The 23,973-nt window shown below is 39.3% G+C and overlaps 1 protein-coding gene across 3 annotated transcripts in view; it reads right to left on the reverse strand.

The window, feature by feature from the left end:
- Window positions 1–23,973, reverse strand: part of slc41a2b (solute carrier family 41 member 2b) — a 64,871-nt gene that overhangs the window by 25,231 nt on the left and 15,667 nt on the right. For all 3 annotated transcript variants that reach the window (XR_013963555.1, XR_013963556.1, XM_080757339.1), the window contains exons 6-9: window positions 22,519–22,665; window positions 17,206–17,353; window positions 14,551–14,630; window positions 9,046–9,177 (exon numbers count right to left, since the gene is read on the reverse strand). Coding sequence is in view for 1 of the 3 variants with exons in the window: in XM_080757339.1 (XP_080613465.1) it covers window positions 9,046–9,177; window positions 14,551–14,630; window positions 17,206–17,353; window positions 22,519–22,665 (507 nt within the window). In the remaining 2 variants the exon portion in view is untranslated. The remainder of the gene's footprint in view (window positions 1–9,045; window positions 9,178–14,550; window positions 14,631–17,205; window positions 17,354–22,518; window positions 22,666–23,973) is intronic.

The raw sequence follows: 23,973 nt of genomic DNA on the forward strand, positions 1-23,973 counted from the left end.
ATTTTTGAGGATTTGAAAAAAAAAAAAAAAAACGATGGGTTATAGCCTTTTTTTTTTTTTTTTTTTGAAGAAAATTTGAATCCTTGTTTTTTCATCATTTTTGAGGATTTGAAAAAAAAAAAAAAAAACGATGGGTTATAGCCTTTTTTTTTTTTTTTTTTTGAAGAAAATTTGAATCCTTGTTTTTTCATCATTTTTGACCATCCCACTGAGCAATAGCCGGCTATTAGACGTGTGTCTAAAAATGGGATAAAAAACGTCTTTTTTTTCCCCCCTAAAAGTCAAAAAATAGACGTCTAAAACACGTCTAAAAATAGACGTGTTTTAGACGTCTATTTTTAGACTTTTAGAAAAGAAAATTACCCTCGTTTTTCATCATTTTGGACCATGGGCTATAGCCCGTATCGTACGTCATACTATAGCACGCCGTTTTTCATCATTTATGAGGATTTTTAAAAAATGAAAAAATGAAAAAAACGATGGGTTATAGCCCATGTTTTTTGAAATTTAGAAAAAAAAATTACCCTCGTTTTTCATCATTTTGGACCATGGGCTATAGCCCATATCGTACGGCATGCAATAGCACGCCGTTTTTCATCATTTTTGAGGATTTGAAAAAAAAAAAAAAAAAACGATGGGTTATAGCCTTTTTTTTTTTTTTTTTTTGAAGAAAATTTGAATCCTTGTTTTCATCATTTTTGACCATCCCACTGAGCAATAGCCGGCTATTAGACGTGTGTCTAAAAATGGGATAAAAAACGTCATTTTTTTCCCCCCTAAAAGTCAAAAAATAGACGTCTAAAACACGTCTAAAAATAGACGTGTTTTAGACGTCTATTTTTAGACTTTTAGAAAAGAAAATTACCCTCGTTTTTCATCATTTTGGACCATGGGCTATAGCCCGTATCGTACGTCATACTATAGCACGCCGTTTTTCATCATTTATGAGGATTTTTAAAAAATGAAAAAATGAAAAAAACGATGGGTTATAGCCCATGTTTTTTGAAATTTAGAAAAAAAAATTACCCTCGTTTTTCATCATTTTGGACCATGGGCTATAGCCCATATCGTACGGCATGCAATAGCACGCCGTTTTTCATCATTTTTGAGGATTTGAAAAAAAAAAAAAAAAAACGATGGGTTATAGCCTTTTTTTTTTTTTTTTTTTGAAGAAAATTTGAATCCTTGTTTTCATCATTTTTGACCATCCCACTGAGCAATAGCCGGCTATTAGACGTGTGTCTAAAAATGGGATAAAAAACGTCATTTTTTTCCCCCCTAAAAGTCAAAAAATAGACGTCTAAAACACGTCTAAAAATAGACGTGTTTTAGACGTCTATTTTTAGACTTTTAGAAAAGAAAATTACCCTCGTTTTTCATCATTTTGGACCATGGGCTATAGCCCGTATTGTACGTCATACTATAGCACGCCGTTTTTCATCATTTATGAGGATTTTTAAAAAATGAAAAAATGAAAAAAACGATGGGTTATAGCCCATGTTTTTTGAAATTTAGAAAAGAAAATTACCCTCGTTTTTCATCATTTTGGACCATGGGCTATAGCCCATATCGTACGGCATGCAATAGCACGCCGTTTTTCATCATTTTTGAGGATTTGAAAAAAAAAAAAAAAAACGATGGGTTATAGCCTTTTTTTTTTTTTTTTTTTGAAGAAAATTTGAATCCTTGTTTTTTCATCATTTTTGAGGATTTGAAAAAAAAAAAAAAAAAACGATGGGTTATAGCCTTTTTTTTTTTTTTTTTTTGAAGAAAATTTGAATCCTTGTTTTTTCATCATTTTTGACCATCCCACTGAGCAATAGCCGGCTATTAGACGTGTGTCTAAAAATGGGATAAAAAACGTCATTTTTTCCCCCCTAAAAGTCAAAAAATAGACGTCTAAAACACGTCTAAAAATAGACGTGTTTTAGACGTCTATTTTTAGACTTTTAGAAAAGAAAATTACCCTCGTTTTTCATCATTTTGGACCATGGGCTATAGCCCGTATCGTACGTCATACTATAGCACGCCGTTTTTCATCATTTATGAGGATTTTTAAAAAATGAAAAAATGAAAAAAACGATGGGTTATAGCCCATGTTTTTTGAAATTTAGAAAAAAAAATTACCCTCGTTTTTCATCATTTTGGACCATGGGCTATAGCCCATATCGTACGGCATGCAATAGCACGCCGTTTTTCATCATTTTTGAGGATTTGAAAAAAAAAAAAAAAAAACGATGGGTTATAGCCTTTTTTTTTTTTTTTTTTTGAAGAAAATTTGAATCCTTGTTTTCATCATTTTTGACCATCCCACTGAGCAATAGCCGGCTATTAGACGTGTGTCTAAAAATGGGATAAAAAACGTCATTTTTTTCCCCCCTAAAAGTCAAAAAATAGACGTCTAAAACACGTCTAAAAATAGACGTGTTTTAGACGTCTATTTTTAGACTTTTAGAAAAGAAAATTACCCTCGTTTTTCATCATTTTGGACCATGGGCTATAGCCCGTATCGTACGTCATACTATAGCACGCCGTTTTTCATCATTTATGAGGATTTTTAAAAAATGAAAAAATGAAAAAAACGATGGGTTATAGCCCATGTTTTTTGAAATTTAGAAAAAAAAATTACCCTCGTTTTTCATCATTTTGGACCATGGGCTATAGCCCATATCGTACGGCATGCAATAGCACGCCGTTTTTCATCATTTTTGAGGATTTGAAAAAAAAAAAAAAAAAAACGATGGGTTATAGCCTTTTTTTTTTTTATTTTTTTTGAAGAAAATTTGAATCCTTGTTTTTTCATCATTTTTGAGGATTTGAAAAAAAAAAAAAAAAACGATGGGTTATAGCCTTTTTTTTTTTTTTTTTTGAAGAAAATTTGAATCCTTGTTTTTTCATCATTTTTGACCATCCCACTGAGCAATAGCCGGCTATTAGACGTGTGTCTAAAAATGGGATAAAAAACGTCATTTTTTTCCCCCCTAAAAGTCAAAAAATAGACGTCTAAAACACGTCTAAAAATAGACGTGTTTTAGACGTCTATTTTTAGACTTTTAGAAAAGAAAATTACCCTCGTTTTTCATCATTTTGGACCATGGGCTATAGCCCGTATCGTACGTCATACTATAGCACGCCGTTTTTCATCATTTATGAGGATTTTTAAAAAATGAAAAAATGAAAAAAACGATGGGTTATAGCCCATGTTTTTTGAAATTTAGAAAAAAAAATTACCCTCGTTTTTCATCATTTTGGACCATGGGCTATAGCCCATATCGTACGGCATGCAATAGCACGCCGTTTTTCATCATTTTTGAGGATTTGAAAAAAAAAAAAAAAAAACGATGGGTTATAGCCTTTTTTTTTTTTTTTTTTTTAAGAAAATTTGAATCCTTGTTTTCATCATTTTTGACCATCCCACTGAGCAATAGCCGGCTATTAGACGTGTGTCTAAAAATGGGATAAAAAACGTCATTTTTTTCCCCCCTAAAAGTCAAAAAATAGACGTCTAAAACACGTCTAAAAATAGACGTGTTTTAGACGTCTATTTTTAGACTTTTAGAAAAGAAAATTACCCTCGTTTTTCATCATTTTGGACCATGGGCTATAGCCCGTATCGTACGTCATACTATAGCACGCCGTTTTTCATCATTTATGAGGATTTTTAAAAAATGAAAAAATGAAAAAAACGATGGGTTATAGCCCATGTTTTTTGAAATTTAGAAAAGAAAATTACCCTCGTTTTTCATCATTTTGGACCATGGGCTATAGCCCATATCGTACGGCATGCAATAGCACGCCGTTTTTCATCATTTTTGAGGATTTGAAAAAAAAAAAAAAAAACGATGGGTTATAGCCTTTTTTTTTTTTTTTTTTGAAGAAAATTTGAATCCTTGTTTTTTCATCATTTTTGAGGATTTGAAAAAAAAAAAAAAAAACGATGGGTTATAGCCTTTTTTTTTTTTTTTTTTGAAGAAAATTTGAATCCTTGTTTTTTCATCATTTTTGACCATCCCACTGAGCAATAGCCGGCTATTAGACGTGTGTCTAAAAATGGGATAAAAAACGTCATTTTTTTCCCCCCTAAAAGTCAAAAAATAGACGTCTAAAACACGTCTAAAAATAGACGTGTTTTAGACGTCTATTTTTAGACTTTTAGAAAAGAAAATTACCCTCGTTTTTCATCATTTTGGACCATGGGCTATAGCCCGTATCGTACGTCATACTATAGCACGCCGTTTTTCATCATTTATGAGGATTTTTAAAAAATGAAAAAATGAAAAAAACGATGGGTTATAGCCCATGTTTTTTGAAATTTAGAAAAAAGAATTACCCTCGTTTTTCATCATTTTGGACCATGGGCTATAGCCCATATCGTACGGCATGCAATAGCACGCCGTTTTTCATCATTTTTGAGGATTTGAAAAAAAAAAAAAAAAACGATGGGTTATAGCCTTTTTTTTTTTTTTTTTTTGAAGAAAATTTGAATCCTTGTTTTTTCATCATTTTTGACCATCCCACTGAGCAATAGCCGGCTATTAGACGTGTGTCTAAAAATGGGATAAAAAACGTCATTTTTTCCCCCCTAAAAGTCAAAAAATAGACGTCTAAAACACGTCTAAAAATAGACGTGTTTTAGACGTCTATTTTTAGACTTTTAGAAAAGAAAATTACCCTCGTTTTTCATCATTTTGGACCATGGGCTATAGCCCGTATCGTACGTCATACTATAGCACGCCGTTTTTCATCATTTATGAGGATTTTTAAAAAATGAAAAAATGAAAAAAACGATGGGTTATAGCCCATGTTTTTTGAAATTTAGAAAAAAAAATTACCCTCGTTTTTCATCATTTTGGACCATGGGCTATAGCCCATATCGTACGGCATGCAATAGCACGCCGTTTTTCATCATTTTTGAGGATTTGAAAAAAAAAAAAAAAAAACGATGGGTTATAGCCTTTTTTTTTTTTTTTTTTTGAAGAAAATTTGAATCCTTGTTTTCATCATTTTTGACCATCCCACTGAGCAATAGCCGGCTATTAGACGTGTGTCTAAAAATGGGATAAAAAACGTCATTTTTTTCCCCCCTAAAAGTCAAAAAATAGACGTCTAAAACACGTCTAAAAATAGACGTGTTTTAGACGTCTATTTTTAGACTTTTAGAAAAGAAAATTACCCTCGTTTTTCATCATTTTGGACCATGGGCTATAGCCCGTATCGTACGTCATACTATAGCACGCCGTTTTTCATCATTTATGAGGATTTTTAAAAAATGAAAAAATGAAAAAAACGATGGGTTATAGCCCATGTTTTTTGAAATTTAGAAAAAAAAATTACCCTCGTTTTTCATCATTTTGGACCATGGGCTATAGCCCATATCGTACGGCATGCAATAGCACGCCGTTTTTCATCATTTTTGAGGATTTGAAAAAAAAAAAAAAAAAACGATGGGTTATAGCCTTTTTTTTTTTTATTTTTTTTGAAGAAAATTTGAATCCTTGTTTTTTCATCATTTTTGAGGATTTGAAAAAAAAAAAAAAAAACGATGGGTTATAGCCTTTTTTTTTTTTTTTTTTTGAAGAAAATTTGAATCCTTGTTTTTTCATCATTTTTGACCATCCCACTGAGCAATAGCCGGCTATTAGACGTGTGTCTAAAAATGGGATAAAAAACGTCATTTTTTTCCCCCCTAAAAGTCAAAAAATAGACGTCTAAAACACGTCTAAAAATAGACGTGTTTTAGACGTCTATTTTTAGACTTTTAGAAAAGAAAATTACCCTCGTTTTTCATCATTTTGGACCATGGGCTATAGCCCGTATCGTACGTCATACTATAGCACGCCGTTTTTCATCATTTATGAGGATTTTTAAAAAATGAAAAAATGAAAAAAACGATGGGTTATAGCCCATGTTTTTTGAAATTTAGAAAAAAAAATTACCCTCGTTTTTCATCATTTTGGACCATGGGCTATAGCCCATATCGTACGGCATGCAATAGCACGCCGTTTTTCATCATTTTTGAGGATTTGAAAAAAAAAAAAAAAAAACGATGGGTTATAGCCTTTTTTTTTTTTTTTTTTTTAAGAAAATTTGAATCCTTGTTTTCATCATTTTTGACCATCCCACTGAGCAATAGCCGGCTATTAGACGTGTGTCTAAAAATGGGATAAAAAACGTCATTTTTTTCCCCCCTAAAAGTCAAAAAATAGACGTCTAAAACACGTCTAAAAATAGACGTGTTTTAGACGTCTATTTTTAGACTTTTAGAAAAGAAAATTACCCTCGTTTTTCATCATTTTGGACCATGGGCTATAGCCCGTATCGTACGTCATACTATAGCACGCCGTTTTTCATCATTTATGAGGATTTTTAAAAAATGAAAAAATGAAAAAAACGATGGGTTATAGCCCATGTTTTTTGAAATTTAGAAAAGAAAATTACCCTCGTTTTTCATCATTTTGGACCATGGGCTATAGCCCATATCGTACGGCATGCAATAGCACGCCGTTTTTCATCATTTTTGAGGATTTGAAAAAAAAAAAAAAAAACGATGGGTTATAGCCTTTTTTTTTTTTTTTTTTGAAGAAAATTTGAATCCTTGTTTTTTCATCATTTTTGAGGATTTGAAAAAAAAAAAAAAAAACGATGGGTTATAGCCTTTTTTTTTTTTTTTTTTTGAAGAAAATTTGAATCCTTGTTTTTTCATCATTTTTGACCATCCCACTGAGCAATAGCCGGCTATTAGACGTGTGTCTAAAAATGGGATAAAAAACGTCATTTTTTTCCCCCCTAAAAGTCAAAAAATAGACGTCTAAAACACGTCTAAAAATAGACGTGTTTTAGACGTCTATTTTTAGACTTTTAGAAAAGAAAATTACCCTCGTTTTTCATCATTTTGGACCATGGGCTATAGCCCGTATCGTACGTCATACTATAGCACGCCGTTTTTCATCATTTATGAGGATTTTTAAAAAATGAAAAAATGAAAAAAACGATGGGTTATAGCCCATGTTTTTTGAAATTTAGAAAAAAGAATTACCCTCGTTTTTCATCATTTTGGACCATGGGCTATAGCCCATATCGTACGGCATGCAATAGCACGCCGTTTTTCATCATTTTTGAGGATTTGAAAAAAAAAAAAAAAAAAACGATGGGTTATAGCCTTTTTTTTTTTTTTTTTTTGAAGAAAATTTGAATCCTTGTTTTTTCATCATTTTTGACCATCCCACTGAGCAATAGCCGGCTATTAGACGTGTGTCTAAAAATGGGATAAAAAACGTCAATTTTTTTTTTTCTAAAAGTCTAAAAATAGACATAGAAAAAAAATTACCCTCGTTTTTCATCATTTTGGACCATGGGCTATAGCCCATATCGTACGGCATACTATAGCACGCCGTTTTTCATCATTTATGAGGATTTGAAAAAAATTAAAAATTAAAAAAACGAAAATTAAAAAAACGATGGGTTATAGCCCATGTTTTTTGAAATTTTGAAAAAAAAAGTTATCCTTGTTTCTCATCATTTTGGACCGTGGGCTATAGCCCATATCGTACGGCATACTATAGCGCGCCGTTTTTCATCATTTTTGAGGATTTGAAAAAAATGACGAAATGACAAAAACGATGGGTTATAGCCCATGTTTTTTGAAATTTTGAAAAAAAAAGTTAGCCTCGTTTCTCATCATTTTGGACCATGGGCTATAGCCCATATCGTACGGCATACTATAGCGCGCCGTTTTTCATCATTTTTGAGGATTTGAAAAAAATGACGAAATGACAAAAACGATGGGTTATAGCCCATGTTTTTTGAAATTTTGAAAAAAAAAGTTAGCCTCGTTTCTCATCATTTTGGACCGTGGGCTATAGCCCATATCGTACGGCATACTATAGCGCGCCGTTTTTCACAATTTTTGAGGATTTGAAAAAAATGACAAAATGACAAAAACGATGGGTTATAGCCCATGTTTTTTGAAATTTTGAAAAAAAAAGTTAGCCTCGTTTCTCATCATTTTGGACCATGGGCTATAGCCCATATCGTACGGCATACTATAGCGCGCCGTTTTTCATCATTTTTGAGGATTTGAAAAAAATGACGAAATGACAAAAACGATGGGTTATAGCCCATGTTTTTTGAAAAAAAAAAAAAAAAAGTTAGCCTTGTTTCTCATCATTTTGGTAATAGCATTTGATACAGACTTATAGCGTGTTATGTAGACAGCACTAGAATTGCACTGTATATAGTCATAGCACGCCATAGTACATATGTATAGCATAGTAGTATATATGTATAGTTTATATGTATAGTTTCATTATATAGATATTCCACTGTTACTTTCTTAGCTTACGCATGTTTCATGATAAATGCTTTTATGTGATGTATTCCCATGCTTTTGTTCTTGCTTAATGTAAGTCTCTCTGGATTAAGAGCGTCTGCTAAATGCCTAAATTGTAAATTGTAATTGTGACAGTATAACCATGGTCTGATTCCTTGTCTTAATAACAGGACAGTATAACCATGGTCTGATTCCTTGTGCTCGTGGCAGAACGTGCGTTGGCAGTATACTGTCAGTCATTTGTGTGGATATTTACAGTAATAGTCTTTGTATATATTTTACATAATTGATGTCCTAAGGCTTAGAGGACTTAGGACCTAAGCCCTGTGAAATTTATGTTTAAACGGCCTAATCGGCAAGCAGCATTGGTATTTTTTATCTATGTTCCAAAGTTCAATTCCCAAAACATTTTAATTGTTTGTATGACAATTACTGGTCAACTAAAAGTTCATGATGATGCCAGCCCTACAGTGTTGAAAAACAGCTTCTAACCATTATTTGACACTTTTGGCTGTTGAGAAACAGCTTCTAACCATTATTTGACACTTTTGGTTGTTGAGAAACGGCTCCTAAAACATTATTTGACACTTTTGGTTGTTCAGAAACAGCTCCTAAAACATTATTTGACACTTTTGGTTGTTGAGAAACAGCTCCTAAAACATTATTTGACACTTTTGGCTTCTAACCATTATTTGACACAGCTCCAGTTACAGTACCTGATCCCCAGAAGGTGCGGCATGGGTAGTAGCATCCCTTGGCCTCCTCTGGCACCTCTCCTGGGGCGAAGTGGAAGTGCAGGTGGGTGGAGAATCTGCTGGACTGAATGGCCACCAGGTTTCCCCCAATACCTGGACATCAAAGAGAGACAGACTACCAGTAAGCTGAAGTAAACAGAATCCTCTCAGGCAAAAAATAAAGTACACTTTTCAGGACAAAAAAACATTCACAAGAGTAACCGTCCCGAGTCATTCAGTGGGACAGTGTCGCGGACGGCCATCTTTGAGCCGATCCACAACGAGGAGGCACACGCAGTTCCGACACGCCAAAGACCCGACATGTGGGAACAACAGTCGGAACATGCGGTCGGACATGCACTACTCCCGTGCTTGCGGTTATGGTTAGGGCAGGGGTAGGCAACCTTTATTATCAGGAGAGCAATTTTTTTGGCCAAAAAAATTATTACAATTCTCTCTGGAGCCGCAAAATACGTTTGCTTTAATAAAGCAAACTTTAATTATTTGTGATGTTTCTGGTGTTTCAATATTATATTTTATTGTACCAAGCCAGCAGCATTGGTGGTGAAAACAAACAAAGATATCTTATCATGAATACATTCTTCTATGCTTTTATATCTTTCATTAAATTTGATTCTTATTTTTATCTGTATACTAGGCAACATTGTTTTGCAATATCAAAATGAAAGAATAACTTTATGCCTACTACAAAGTCAATAATACATTATGATTAAATGTTTAAAAAAAAGAAAAGAAAAGAAAAATAACTTCTTATTCCTTTTCATACTTCTTTGCCGTAGCAACTGGGAGTCACGGGAGAGGGCCTATAAGGGCTCTAGCCCATTCTGACCTGAGCATAATTATACAGTAGCAGCACTGGTAAAAGTTAGCCATTTTTCCAGGTCTACGGGTGTTAAAAGCATGATAGATCCTTATATCCGCTTGTCGATGTGCAGGACATTTTGTGAGTGGAGATACCAGCTCCCTTTTGGGGGAATAGGGCCAACCCATGTGATGTTGACCTCGACCTCTTCTCCTACAAGCCAAGATAGGGTCCAAATCGTCCTCCCAAACTGTGTGTGTGTGTGTGTGTGTGTGTGTGTGTGTGTGTGTGTTGTGGCTGTAATTGTTCCAGTGTACTCTGGAGCTGAGCTGATTGATTACGAGTAGGAAGTGTAAACGCGTGTACATCCGAGTGTGAAACTGGATGTTTCTAATAGCTAATAACGATCGTTTTTTTCCCCCTCTGTCAGCTTTGCCTTTTGAACATGTAAGAAGAGGTGAGGGGGGAGGGGGGGGGGGGGTCTTACAGTAGAATGCAACTCAGTGTTGCATTGCTTGAAAATAAATGTATTGCAGGACAGCAGAGACACCGTACGGCTGTCATATCTGCCTGGGAGGCATGGAGCAGCACCGACGCTCAGATCCTATTTAACACATTCTGACCTGAGATCAGATTCATACAAGGTTTCCACTGGACACACACTGGTCTGATTAACCCATTCTGACCTGAGATCAGATTCTAAAAATGTCAGTCGTTCTTCGATTTTTCAAAAAATAGCAGACCTACAAGCTCATAGCGCGCCACTCGGTGGCGCGCTATGAGCTTGTAGATCTGCTATTTTTAAATAGCTAAAGCATAACATGATGCTGACACCAAAATGGGTTCCCGTTCAGAATGGGTTAACCCATTTAGGCCTGAAAATTCTTCTAAATTCTTCTAAATCCTGACAGTTTTCCGAAATAACCTACTGTACGTTTCTAGGCCTACAGTATATCACTCAATATTTCATGTCAAGGACCCCAAAAGGGATCTGTAATTGGCCTCCGAGACCCCCCCATCTGAAAATATGTTGTTCTAGGGACCCTCCTCCCCAGAAGCAAAGAATTGAGTTAAAAACGTTCGTTCTGAAAAAATATATTCCAAATTTGAGGCACGATTTTTCAAAAATAGCAGACCTACAAGCTCGTAGCGCGCCACCGAGTGGCGCGCTACGAGCTTGTAGATCTGCTATTTTTTCAATGTTTAAATTAAATTATAACAATGTTTAAAACACCAACAGGGGTTCCCACTCAAAATGGATTAATTTCTTTCTCTCTTTTGTTCTTTTCTCAGTCTGACAACCCCGGAGAGAGCAAAATGACAAATGGACATCGCCTAAAGGAAAATAAACATTGTGACAGAAGAGGAAAATAATACAAATACAAAACAGAGGGAAGGAGGGAGAGAGAGGGGGGAAATTCACCAGGGATGGGAAATATATTTATTCATTTAGTCATTCAAGCTAGCTTTTAATTAACCCATTCTGAACGGGAACCCATTTTGGTGTTAGCACTATGTTATGCTTTAGCTATTGAAAAATAGCAGATCTACAAGCTCATAGCGCGCCACCGAGTGGCGCGCTACGAGCTTGTAGGTCTGCTATTTTTGAAAAATCGAAGAACGACTAACATTTTTTTAATCTGATCTCAGGTCAGAATGGGTTCATCAGACCAGTGTGTGTCCAGTGGAAACCTCGTATGAATCTGATCTCAGGTCAGAATGGGTTAAAATCAAGCACGTCGTGAGACCAACGGGTATGTACAGAGAACAACATTTCATATTCACTACAGCGCCCTACTTTCACACATCCCCCTCAGACAAATGGAGTTACTTTATCCTTTTCATCATAGTCTGCGAGCAAACAAAAGCCCCAAAAGCAACAACACATTTTCCTTTTAATAGAAAGTGTTTTGTCAAGGTTTTAGGTTCTGGTGGCGCCAGAACCAAGCCCAGCTCAGTTGACCTAAAAAGACAGATTCAGTGCAAAAGTTACTGATCCTTCCCATCCTTGTTGCCAAGCCGCATTACGGAGAGTAGCCTCTTATATTTATCATGGACAGTTGAACCCTCTGGCGCATCAATAAAGATGAATATATACAACAAATCAACTAGCTATAAAGGAAAGGAAAGGTACCATGTTTACCCAGGGTAACTGGACTAAGCTCAATAACTTGTTTACAGCCAGGCCCTGCTCATAGAACATTTCATGGTAGGGGTTCAATGCCTTGTCCAAGGGCACTTCAGCGGTGGTAATTTTAACTTGCCGGTCCGGGGATATGAACTGGCGACCTTCCGATATCAAGACCGCTCCGCAAACCGTTCGGCCACCGCTGCCCCTCGTATCAGTTTCAACTAGCAACTAGCAAACAGTTCGAATAGCTATCATCGAAATTTAAAAACAATATTAAAAAAAATGAAAAACCTCACGTTTCTATGTCAGTGGTTCTCAAACTATCCCCCCCCCCCCCCCCCCCAGAAGCAAAGATTTGAGTTAAAAACTGAAACTCTGAAAGTTCATAGTACGATCTACCACGCCTACAAACACCAAAAGCAGGGGTTCCTGCCCCAAAATGGTTTAACGTTTGCAAAGCATTAGCGAGCAGCACATCTTAACTGCCTGTTGGTGTGTCTATGCGTCTACATTAGATAAAGATAATAGGGCTGCCGCTGCCGTTATCTTTTCTTCAACAAACACCTGTTTTTTTTTATTACCGCCACCATATCCTAATCAGGCTGTTTTGCCCCAAACATTGATCCTGGCTTCACCGCAGAGAGGCCCAATAGAACAGAACAAAATGCTCTGCCACTATGTGTGTACACACAAGATAAGAGAGAACTAACTAGACAAAGACTTATGTCTAGCAAAAAGCAACACTTGTTTGTGTTCAGCAGCACAGCATAAGTATAGTAATTGTCCATCACAACTCGCACACAATTTCAATATAAAAAATAGAATAGCAGGTATGTTCAAATCAAATGTACTTGGCAAGGTGGACACAAACAAAGCAGCTCTCAAGTGGAAGAAAAACCCTTTTGTTAGTTTGTTAGTGTTGCATTTGTGTATTATGATAATACAGTGCCAGGACAGAGCAGGGGGATTAACAGTTGAGTGGAACTGGGTCTTTGTATTTCAGAATGATAAATAGGAGGTTGAACTGATTCAATGTTACAGTTGGATGGTTCTGTGAGCAGTGGTGTAAGAGTGATTATATTTATTATATTATATTAAATGTTACAGTTGGATGGTTCTGTGAGCAGTGGTGTTATTTTTCAGGGTGGGAGTGATTATATTTCTCGGTACTGCAGCATTTTAATCACGCACGCCTACAGTACGATAGATAGCCTATAGTATGAGAGTTTTACACGCGCAAACAAAGTAGACAACTTGTGACCAATCAATTCATTCATTCAAACGACCATAAACAGTTACAACACACACTCTACCAGCCTTTACTAGCACCATAAAATACTGTGTTGAAAATGCACTGGTTCCATTCCGACGGGTCAATTTGTCTCACACACACACACACACACACACACACACACACACACACACACACACCCCCCCACACCCCCACACCCCCTTCCTAGTTATCATGAGTTTATTAAATTACACACTTGAACGACCCTACGGCAATGTCCGTTTAATTCAATCTACACGCCCACGCGCTATTCCGTCTCCGCTGGACCATCGCCATGTCGCTCTTTATCTGGCCTCTAACACCTTCCTCGCCACCCTTCACCCCCCAAACCCCTAGGTGTGGGGTTACGGGTGCTTGGGCACGTTTTCGGGTCACTAGGTCCGACTGTGGGGGATTTGGGTGCAGGGTAGGGCGGCTACGCTGGAGCGGCAGGGGGTCTCGTCTGCTCACAGCCAGGGGCTGAGAGGGCTCGCCCTGCCCAGAGGGGGGCAGACGGACTTATCTGTCTCATCTCATCTCATGGTTCTCTGGCTCCGTGTAACACTTACTAACTCATCTTCAACCATCCTTCCCCTCCACACATCCCTTTCCCTCCCGACCTTTCGATTAATCCAGCCGTAAATAAATAATCCCCCTGCTCTTTTTGCCCTCCTCCTCCTGAGATCCCCCGTTCTGGGGTGTCCTCCTTCCGCGTTAACGCGGACAGCGGGAGGTGGTGCGGTGACTTTTATAAAGATCCAAAATGCAGCGGCCTCTGCCTCCCGATGTGAGGTGAATACGTTGCAAATTCAAGTGAGCTTGAAAGAACTCCCCCTGCCCCCCTGAACGCACTCTGACAATCCCAAACCCGGTTTTTACGTCGTTCACACATGGCGGGGAAAACAATTAGGCACAGAATACAAGTCTGCCATCTCGTTAAATGTCCCTCATTAACGCTGCTTAATTAAAAGTGAGTCTCCCGTGAAGGAGACGCTAGTACAGTACAGGAGGGGGAGGGAGGAGAGACACAGAGCCGAGGGATGAGCCGTTTCGCTCAGCGGCCAGCAAGACATTAGACAGTTTTTCTGAAAAAAGCTATGTTTAGCCTATGTCAGTCGTTCTTTGATTTTTCAAAAATAGCAGACCTACAAGCTCGTAGCGCGCCACTCGGTGGCGCGCTATGAGCTTGTAGATCTGCTATTTTTCAATAGCTAAAGCATAACATGATGTTAATGCTGGGTGGGGCGGGGCGCTGTGACTCACCGTTGATGACGGGGGTGTACACTACGATTCCAGCCAGGTTGGGGTCAGAGACCGTTTTGTCCAGGATGAGCCCACCGATGCTGCAGAGACAGGGGGACAGAATGGGGTCGTCATGAGATTAAAGAAAATAACAGCACATAAAATAACACACACAATGACCTCCCCCCTGTCAGGTGTAAAAGGAGCAACTTGGACACTCAGGCATGAAGGAAGCATGAGTTCAAGTCCGTTGCTCTCCCCTTGTCCCCCATATATGGGGACTAGGTTGGTCTCCCCTTGTCCCCCATATATGGGGACTAGGTTGCTCTCCCCTTGTCCCCCATATATGGGGACTAGGTTGGTCTCCCCTTATGGGGACTAGGTTGGTCTCCCCTTGTCCCCCATATATGGGGACTAGGTTGGTCTCCCCTTGTCCCCCATGGGGACTAGGTTGGTGGAGGGTGTGTAGAGCCCAGGATCACAGTAGATGATTGACACAGGGGTGAAAAATGAGTTACAAAATCGTGGGATAAAAAAATATATTAAAAAAATAACAACACACAATGATGTTTTCCACCATCTCCTTTTACACAGAATTGTAACGAAAAACACACAAAAAGGTCAACATAAAAAAAAGTGTAATGTGAGAGAAAGAGGGAAACACACAGAACCAGTATACAGTCGTTCGGCCCCAAAACTGTGCATACTGTATTTCATGTTTAGAAGGAAATGTATATGTTGCTTTAAATTATCATTGTTATATCACTTACTGTTACCGTGTTAACTTATTGAATGAATGAATTATATATATATATATATATATATATATATATATATATATATATATATTTATATTTATTCCTTGGCTTTTCCAAGCATATGAGATGTTTCCATGTTTAATGTGACACTGTGCATGTTGTTTGTTTTGTGGATTTTAAATGAAGTTGTGTTTTTTAATGTTTTACTGTAAAGCACTTTGGTACAACGTTGTTGTTTTAAAATGTGCTATATAAATAAAGATGGTATGGTATGGTATGGTATGGTATATATGAATGAATTATATATGAATTATTATACATGAATTATTATTCATGTCATGTGTGAGTGGATAGGACCCCGAATGGAAACAAGGCTGCAAGGTCTTTCTTCGGTGAAATCCTTTTTTTTTTTTGGGACAAAAATGCCTGACTGTACATTGTGCTGTTTGCATTTTTTTGTTGCCTAATAAAATATTCAATCAATCAATCGATACCAGTACAGTACAAGTCATACACATGATAACTGGGTCGAGGATCAGCTATAAAAGAGAAAGAGACTTAATTATTTCTGTGAACGTAACCATGTGATCCCTTTCTTTGTATCTTATCTTACTGGTCTTATCTTACTATTGGTTTTTATACCCGTCTATATATGTTGTGTGTATCTTAGTTATGTACTCAACCTATTGGTTAGTATATATGTTCAGTGATGTAAATAGGTTTTTAATGTAATGAGTCCCAGGATTGTAGGGATGGTCTTTTAGAAATGAGTCCCAGTGACATTCTATGAGTCCCACTTTAACCACGTTATAGGAGTCATATTTGGCCATTTTTTACAAATTGCAGCATTTAACTCCCATTTCATTTTATATGGTTATATTCATGTAGAAAACAGAAGAAGAAATGATTATTATAACCAAAGCTAGCAAAAAAACTTCTGTGAAACTTGTATATGATGTCATACTCTTTGAATAAAATGTATAAAAAACAGACACAAAAAGAGCCACACAGACAATCAGACACTGCGTGGCATGCAGTGTGTTTGTGAGGTCGCCTCCTCCTCCCTCCCAAAGGGGAAAGCCGAGGAGCGCACACTGTCTGTCTGTCTGTCTGTCTGTCTGTCTGTCGAGGAGGGCCAATCTGTTTATGGGGATGAGTCATCAAACAAACCCACACACTGCCCCGTCTCAGACAGCATTAGAATAGCTGTTCTTTCCCCCTTTGAAGAGGACTTAAACCATTTTAGACGGGAATCCCTTTTGGTGTTAGCATTATGTTATGCTTTAGCTATTTAAAAATAGCAGATCTACAAGCTCATAGCGCGCCACCGAGTGGCGCGCTACGAGCTTGTAGGTCTGCTATTTTTTGAAAAATCGAAGAACGACTGACATAGTCGAAACATACCGGTAGCTTTTTCAGAAAACTGTCAGGATGTAGAAGACATTTTTTAGAATTTGATCTCGGGTCAAAATATCTTATACTTTAGCTATTGAAAAATAGCAGATCTACAAGCTCGTAGCGCGCCACCGAGTGGCGCGCTACGAGCTTGTAGGTCTGCTATTTTTTGGAAAAAAAACAAAGAACGACCGACATAGAAACATAGCTTTTTTTCAGAAAACTGTCAGGATGTAGAAGACATTTTTTTAATCTGATCTCAGGTCAAAATATGTTATACTTTAGCTATTGAAAAACAGAAGATCTACAAGCTCATAGCGCGCCACCGAGTGGCGCGCTACGAGCTTGTAGGTCTGCTATTTTTTGAAAAATCGAACTGACGACTGACATAGAAACATAGATTTTTCAGAAAACTGTCAGGATGTAGAAGAACATTTTTCAGAATCTGATCTCAGGTCAGAATGGGTTAACACCCATGCGCTCACTCACACACACACACACACACACACACAGTCACACCCACCTGCTGATGACCATGGCTGTGATGACGGGCTCCCATCCGGAGTAGAGCAGGGTGCGGCTGGCGGGGTGCTTGGAGGAGATGACCATCCACAGTGGGGTCAGAGACATGAAGAAGGCACACACCAGGGAGGACACGTAGGGGTAGGTGTCTGTGGAGAGAGAGAACAGAGGGGGGTCAGAGACATGAAGAAGGCACACACCAGGGAGGACACGTAGGGGTAGGTGTCTGTGGGGAGAGAGAGAGAACAGCAGCTAAAATCACACACCAGGGAGGACACGTAGGGGTAGGTGTCTGTGGAGAGAGAGAACAGAGGGGGGTCAGAGACATGAAGAAGGCACACACCAGGGAGGACACGTAGGGGTAGGTGTCTGTGGGGAGAGAGAACAGAACAGCAGCTAAAATCACACACCAGGGAGGACACGTAGGGGTAGGTGTCTGTGGGGAGAGAGAGAGAACAGAGGGGGGTCAGAGACATGAAGAAGGCACACACCAGGGAGGACACGTAGGGGTAGGTGTCTGTGGGGAGAGAGAGAACAGCAGCTAAAATCATCCGCAGCACAGAATTACCCTGCAGTCTCCATAACATCTACACACCACTCGTTGTATGAAAAAAGCCCACAACATCATGGAAGACACCAGCCATCCCGCAAATACCCTGTTCTAACTATACTCCCTTCCAAAAAAAAGCGCTACCAGAGCATCAGATCTCGTACCACCCACCCGTCTCAGTAACAGTTTCTACCCCCAGGCAGTCAGGCTGCTGAACAGCTGACCTTGAACTGTATTGCAACTGTTTTGTTGTCACTTTGTTTGTTTTTGTCTTTTTCTTGCACTATAGATGTTGTTTATCTCCTGTGTATGTAAGACTGAGAGTGCTCTGAGCAAAATCATTTTCATTGTATTTATACACATGAGAAATAAACCTGAGAGAGGGAGCGAGAGAGGAGAGAGGGAGAGAGAGAGAGAGAGAGAGAGAGAGAGGGAGAGAGATCATTTTCAGATTCTAACTGGCCATGCATTATTAAACACATCTTTCCTCCGACTGCTACGTGACGGAGCACGTAGCAACCAGGGACACTGCAGCAGCACACAGGAGGACACTACGCTCTGCAAGAAGAAGAAGCAACTATCCACTATTTTCTTAGCGAAAAATGAAATATATTAAAAAGATGTATACTGTATATTTTTCTGTATATATGTGTTTGGAAAAATATCACCAACATGCCCAAATTATATATATATATATATTTTTTTTTGTATGTTTTTTTTTGAGGCTTCCGCCTTAATTTTATATATTTTGACAGAAAAAAGGAACAAACACCCGCAGACTGCATGTCTTCAAATGCAGTGAACCAACTTTTATTTCAGGGATACAGCAACGTTTGGGCCAATGCGGCCTTCATCAGGCTATCTTCATGATGAAGGCTGCATAGGCCCAAACATGGCTGTATCCCCATAAATCTATGGGATATCTGTATGAAATAAAAGTTGGTCACTGCATTTGAAGACTGTGCGGGTGTTTGTTCCTTTTTCATTTTTGGGGCACCGTACCCTCTCGTACGCACCTGTAGGTGTGCAAAAGCTTTGCTTTTTATATATTTTGACAGGAAATGGGGAGAGAGATGGGGGGGGGGGGAGAAGACATGCAGTAAAGGCCGTCGGGATCGGGAGTCGAACTCGCGGCCACACTGCCAGACTGGATTATACCAGCCACGGTGCCTGGACCGCTGAGCCTGCCACGGCCCAGGCCCAAGTTATAATGTTTTAATCGATTTTCTAATTAAATGCAGGAAGGCTCACAGAGTATACGAGAGTCACCAAGAGCTCCTCTCACTAAAAGCAAACAGCTCCGCCATTATTATAAAACAGAGACGTTTTGCTATACCTCTAACCTCAGACGCCGTGATCTCACCCTGGCCTTCTCTCTCTCTCTCTCTCTCTCTGTGTAGATACCTCACGTCATTGAAATAGATTTAACCCATTCTGACCTGAGATCAGATTCATACGAGGTTTCCACTGGACACACACTGGTCTGATGAACCCATTCTGACCTGAGATCAGATTCTAAAAAATGTCAGTCGTTCTTCGATTTTTCAAAAAATAGCAGACCTACAAGCTCGTAGCGCGCCACTCGGTGGCGCGCTATGAGCTTGTAGATCTGCTATTTTTCAATAGCTAAAGCATGACATGATGTTAACACTAAAATGGGTTTCCGTTCAGAATGGGTTAAGCCACTGAGTAAACTGGCCATTAGGTCCAATTTAGAGAGAGAAGTGTCGACTACAAGGCTGACCCTGAAAACAACGGAGGAACTGTCCAGGGAGCTGCACTGGGCCCTGAGATGGAAATGCGTAATCTGAAAATGGTCTCATTACATTTCCTTCTACTTCTTTCATGGCCTTTTGGGTCGGTCTGTTAGTGCTGAATGCTTATTTCATGCGATCCGACCCTGACAAGGCTGGTTTAGTTATAGGCATATTTTTCCAGAGGAAACGGCTTCCAGAGCTCTATGTGTATTAAGTAATGCAAGGTAGTGTAATGTTGGCCTGGGTGTGACATGAAATAAACATGCTTCTGAATGTCTGGGTGGAAGTAAAAAGAGAGTCTGTTCAATTTGCCACTCTGAATAATGGTGCATGGGCGACATCTAGTGGTGAAAACTGGTATTTGCACCTTCAGAGCAAAAGGGTTCTTTCACATTTTAGAACTGGACGTTCACAATAATGTCACTTGGGGTGAAATGATAATTGCCTCTCAGCAAATTCTCTCAACATTTTGTTCTATATTTCTTTCACGACACATCACTACCTTTACAAAAATGATTGCATTAGATAATTGACACTGGGTGAAAAAATGGGTTGCAAAATTGTGGGATAAAACATTTTAAAGAAATGCGGTGGCTTCCATATGCGAGCAGCTGCCATTCTCTTCAGCACTGTGTGTGCACGGACCCCCCCTCCTCTCCCCCCCCCCTCCACCACCCTCCCCCTCGTTATGGAAATTATTACATTTATTATTTTATTTCCAACACTTCAGAACTTCAGAAACGTGTCCTCTGACCACAGGAGGTGAAATCCTTGTCATCAATTTCGATTATCCCATTCTGGGCTGGAATGACCCCTTTTGGTGTTTTAAAGCATTATGTTATACTTTAGCTATTGAAAAAATTGCAGATCTACAAGCTCATAGCGCGGCACCGAGTGCCACGCTACGAGCTTGCATATCTGCTATTTTTGAAAGATCGTGAAAATGTGGCACAAATCTTTTGAGTATGTTCTTTCAGAGCAAATGGTTTTAACTCAAATCTTTGTTTCTGGGGGGGTTCCTGGAACCACATATTTTCAGATGGGGGGGGTCGGCGGCCAATTACATATATTTTTGGGGGTCGTTGTCGACATGAAAATGTTTGAGAACCACTGATAGAAACATGAAAACTGTCGTCCTCAGGTCTAAATGGGTTATGAAATAAAGGGTACATGCAGCCAGGAAAAACAGTGGCATAGCGAGTTTGGAAGTAAAAATAAAAAAGCAACAACCAGCAGGCTAGCTCAGTGCTGTGCTCAATGGACTGAATAGAACAAGGTTTTTTTCATGCAGAACTGAAGCAGAACTGAAGCACGCCAAGCTTCCCTGTAGCCAAAGCACTAGAGTTGTGTTCTGATAACACGGAAAAGCTGCCGAATACTGACTAAAATGCTGATATAAAAGGTAAATATTAGGGCTGTGATTATCTATTGAAAATGATTCTCGATTCAATACATAGGATTTCATCACAATCTACTCCAGCCAACTGAAGTGACTATACTACAGTAACTTGAGAATGACTGAAGACATGATGTTTACTGTGATTAGGGTGTGCTTACATTTCATATCACAAACACCATGTAGTGAAAATTCCTGTAACTGTAACCAGAAAAAGAAAATCTAAAAATAAATAAATAAAATAAATCGATTCATAACGGGAATCGCGATTGTAATTCGAATTTTGACACCCCTAGTAAATATGCTAGTCTATGCTATTCCCATACCACATAATTTATCATATGATGATTTGTAATTTGCAGAAATCTATTATATTGTATTTTGAATGCTGCAGTTGATGTTTGCACTACCGTTTTATATATTTTTGTTTAGGTTTTTTTTTGTTAATTTAGTTTGCCTACTCGCTTCTGATTGTTTGCATGACTCTCTGGCACCGTATTTAATTTGTCTTAACCTGCTGCGTCCTAATAAAAGTATTGGCACTCTGGCTATTGGCGTGTGCAGACCACTTTCTTGTTTTCTTTGACTTTGGTGTGTGTTAGCATCTTTGTACACAGATATGTAATTTACAGGAATCAATTATACTGTATTTTGAAAGCTTCAGTGGATGTTGCACTACTGTTTTACATATTTTTGTTTAGTTTTTAGTTTTGGTAATTTTGTTTTATTCCTAGATCATTGTCTCCACCAGGCCGAAGGCATGGGGATAGAGATTTGGTTCTCAAACTTTAACATTTTAAGGACCCCCCATGAATCTGAGAGTGCACAAAATGGATCCAAATACAGACCCGTAGGGGTCCAATTGTAATCCCCTCAAACCAGGGACCCCACTTTGAGAACAACTGTCTTAGATTTACTTTTAAGATTACCCCCTTTTTGGCACTGGCGGGGAGGACGGTTGGGACAGACACCAAAAGAAATACATTGACCTAGCTTTTCTAGCAGCAAAGACATGTATTACCTTACATTGGAAGTCCTCTACCCCCTCCTACAGTTTCACACTGGCTAAATTAACTATCCAGTTACAATCCTCTAGACAAAAAAATCATTATATTATTAAGAATAGGCAACAGGACTTTTGGAATGTCTGGCAGCCCCACATGGATTACTTTGCAACTACACCCATACCGGTTTAGTTTGGTAGCAAATCTGAACTTGTACTTCTTGAACTGTGATGCGTTGAGTCCTTTCCCTCCTCCTCCTCTCCCCCTCCTTTTATGAATTATTTGTTTATTTCTCATCTATATCAGTTAATATAGACTCTATATTGTCTGTTTGGCAGCAAAAAAAAAGAGAAGAAAAGGTGCATATTGTAAACTGAAATGTAAAGCATGTTTTTCATTTGGCACTCTGAATAAAAAATACACACTGGACTGGACCTGCACTCGGCAATCGACCGATACGCAAGTTCTGGGTTATCGAGAAGGAAACGATGTTATCGGTACATCTCTACTAGAAAGCCGTCATTTTTCCTACCGAGGCAGTTGTATTATTTATAATTATATTATTATCCTTACCGAGGCAGTTGTATTATTATATTATTATCCTTACCGAGGCAGTTGTAGAGGCCCTGGCTGATCCAGGCCAGGATGGCCAGGGTGATCAGGTCTCCGAAGCTGGCAGCGATGGGCGTAGCCACGTTGTCCGGGTTGATGCCCGTCTTCTTGGAGCCGACGATCACGCCCACCATGATGATACCTGTAACGAGGGACAGACAGGGACAGACAGGGACAAAGGTTACGGTCACAACCACCATGATGATACCTGTAACGTGGGACAGACGGGGACAGACAGACAGGGACAAAGGTTACGATCACGCCCACCATGATGATACCTGTAACGAGGGACAGACGGGGACAGACAGGGACAAAGGTTACGATCACGCCCACCATGATGATACCTGTAACGAGGGACAGACGGGGACAGACAGGGACAAAGGTTACGATCACAACCACCATGATGATACCTGTAACGAGGGACAGACGGGGACAGACAGGGACAAAGGTTACGATCACAACCACCATGATGATACCTGTAACGAGGGACAGACGGGGACAGACAGGGACAAAGGTTACGATCACAACCACCATGATGATACCTGTAACGTGGGACAGACGGGGACAGACAGGGACAAAGACCAAGACGTCAAATAAAGAAAGACAAACAACCGTAATCCTTTTGTTGTGGTGCTTTTTTTTTACTATAATTTTTATCCCACGATTTTGTAACCCATTTTTCACCCCTGTGTCAATCATCTAATGTGATCCTGGGCTCTACACACCCTCCGCCAACCTAGTCCCCATATATGGGGGACAAGGGGAGAGCAACCTAGTCCCAATATATGGGGGACAAGGGGAGACCAACCTAGTCCCAATATATGGGGGACAAGGGGAGAGCAACCTAGTCCCCATATATGGGGGACAAGGGGAGAGCAACCTAGTCCCAATATATGGGGGACAAGGGGAGAGCAACCTAGTCCCCATATATGGGGGACAAGGGGAGAGCAACCTAGTCCCAATATATGGGGGACAAGGGGAGAGCAACCTAGTCCCCATGGGGGACAAGGGGAGAGCAACCTAGTCCCCATATATGGGGGACAAGGGGAGAGCAACCTAGTCCCCATGGGGGACAAGGGGAGAGCAACGGACTTGAACTCATGCTTCCTTCATGCCTGAGTGTCCAAGTTGCTCCTTTACACCTGACAGGGGGGAGTTTCCCTGGTTGGACGTAGCGCGTGGAAGGAACACGTTATTCCAACCAGTTCCTTTCCCCTCCATCAGGCGCCCCGGCTGGCCACTTCAGTGATGCTTGCGGAACTCGACTTCGTCTCGTTCCCCTACCGCATCACTGTCGTGGCAATAATCACGTTAAACAACACCCTCTCGTGTAATATTGCTTAATTGAGCCTTAATGTGACATGGTGTGGGTGTGTGTGTGTGTGTGTGTGTGTGTGTGTCACGGGGCAGCCCGTGCCCCTAGACAATAACAAGGACCTTGCAAACAGAC

Source organism: Protomyctophum bolini (assembly GCF_963924005.1).
Source record: "Protomyctophum bolini genome assembly, chromosome: 23".
Classification (NCBI taxonomy): domain Eukaryota; kingdom Metazoa; phylum Chordata; class Actinopteri; order Myctophiformes; family Myctophidae; genus Protomyctophum; species Protomyctophum bolini.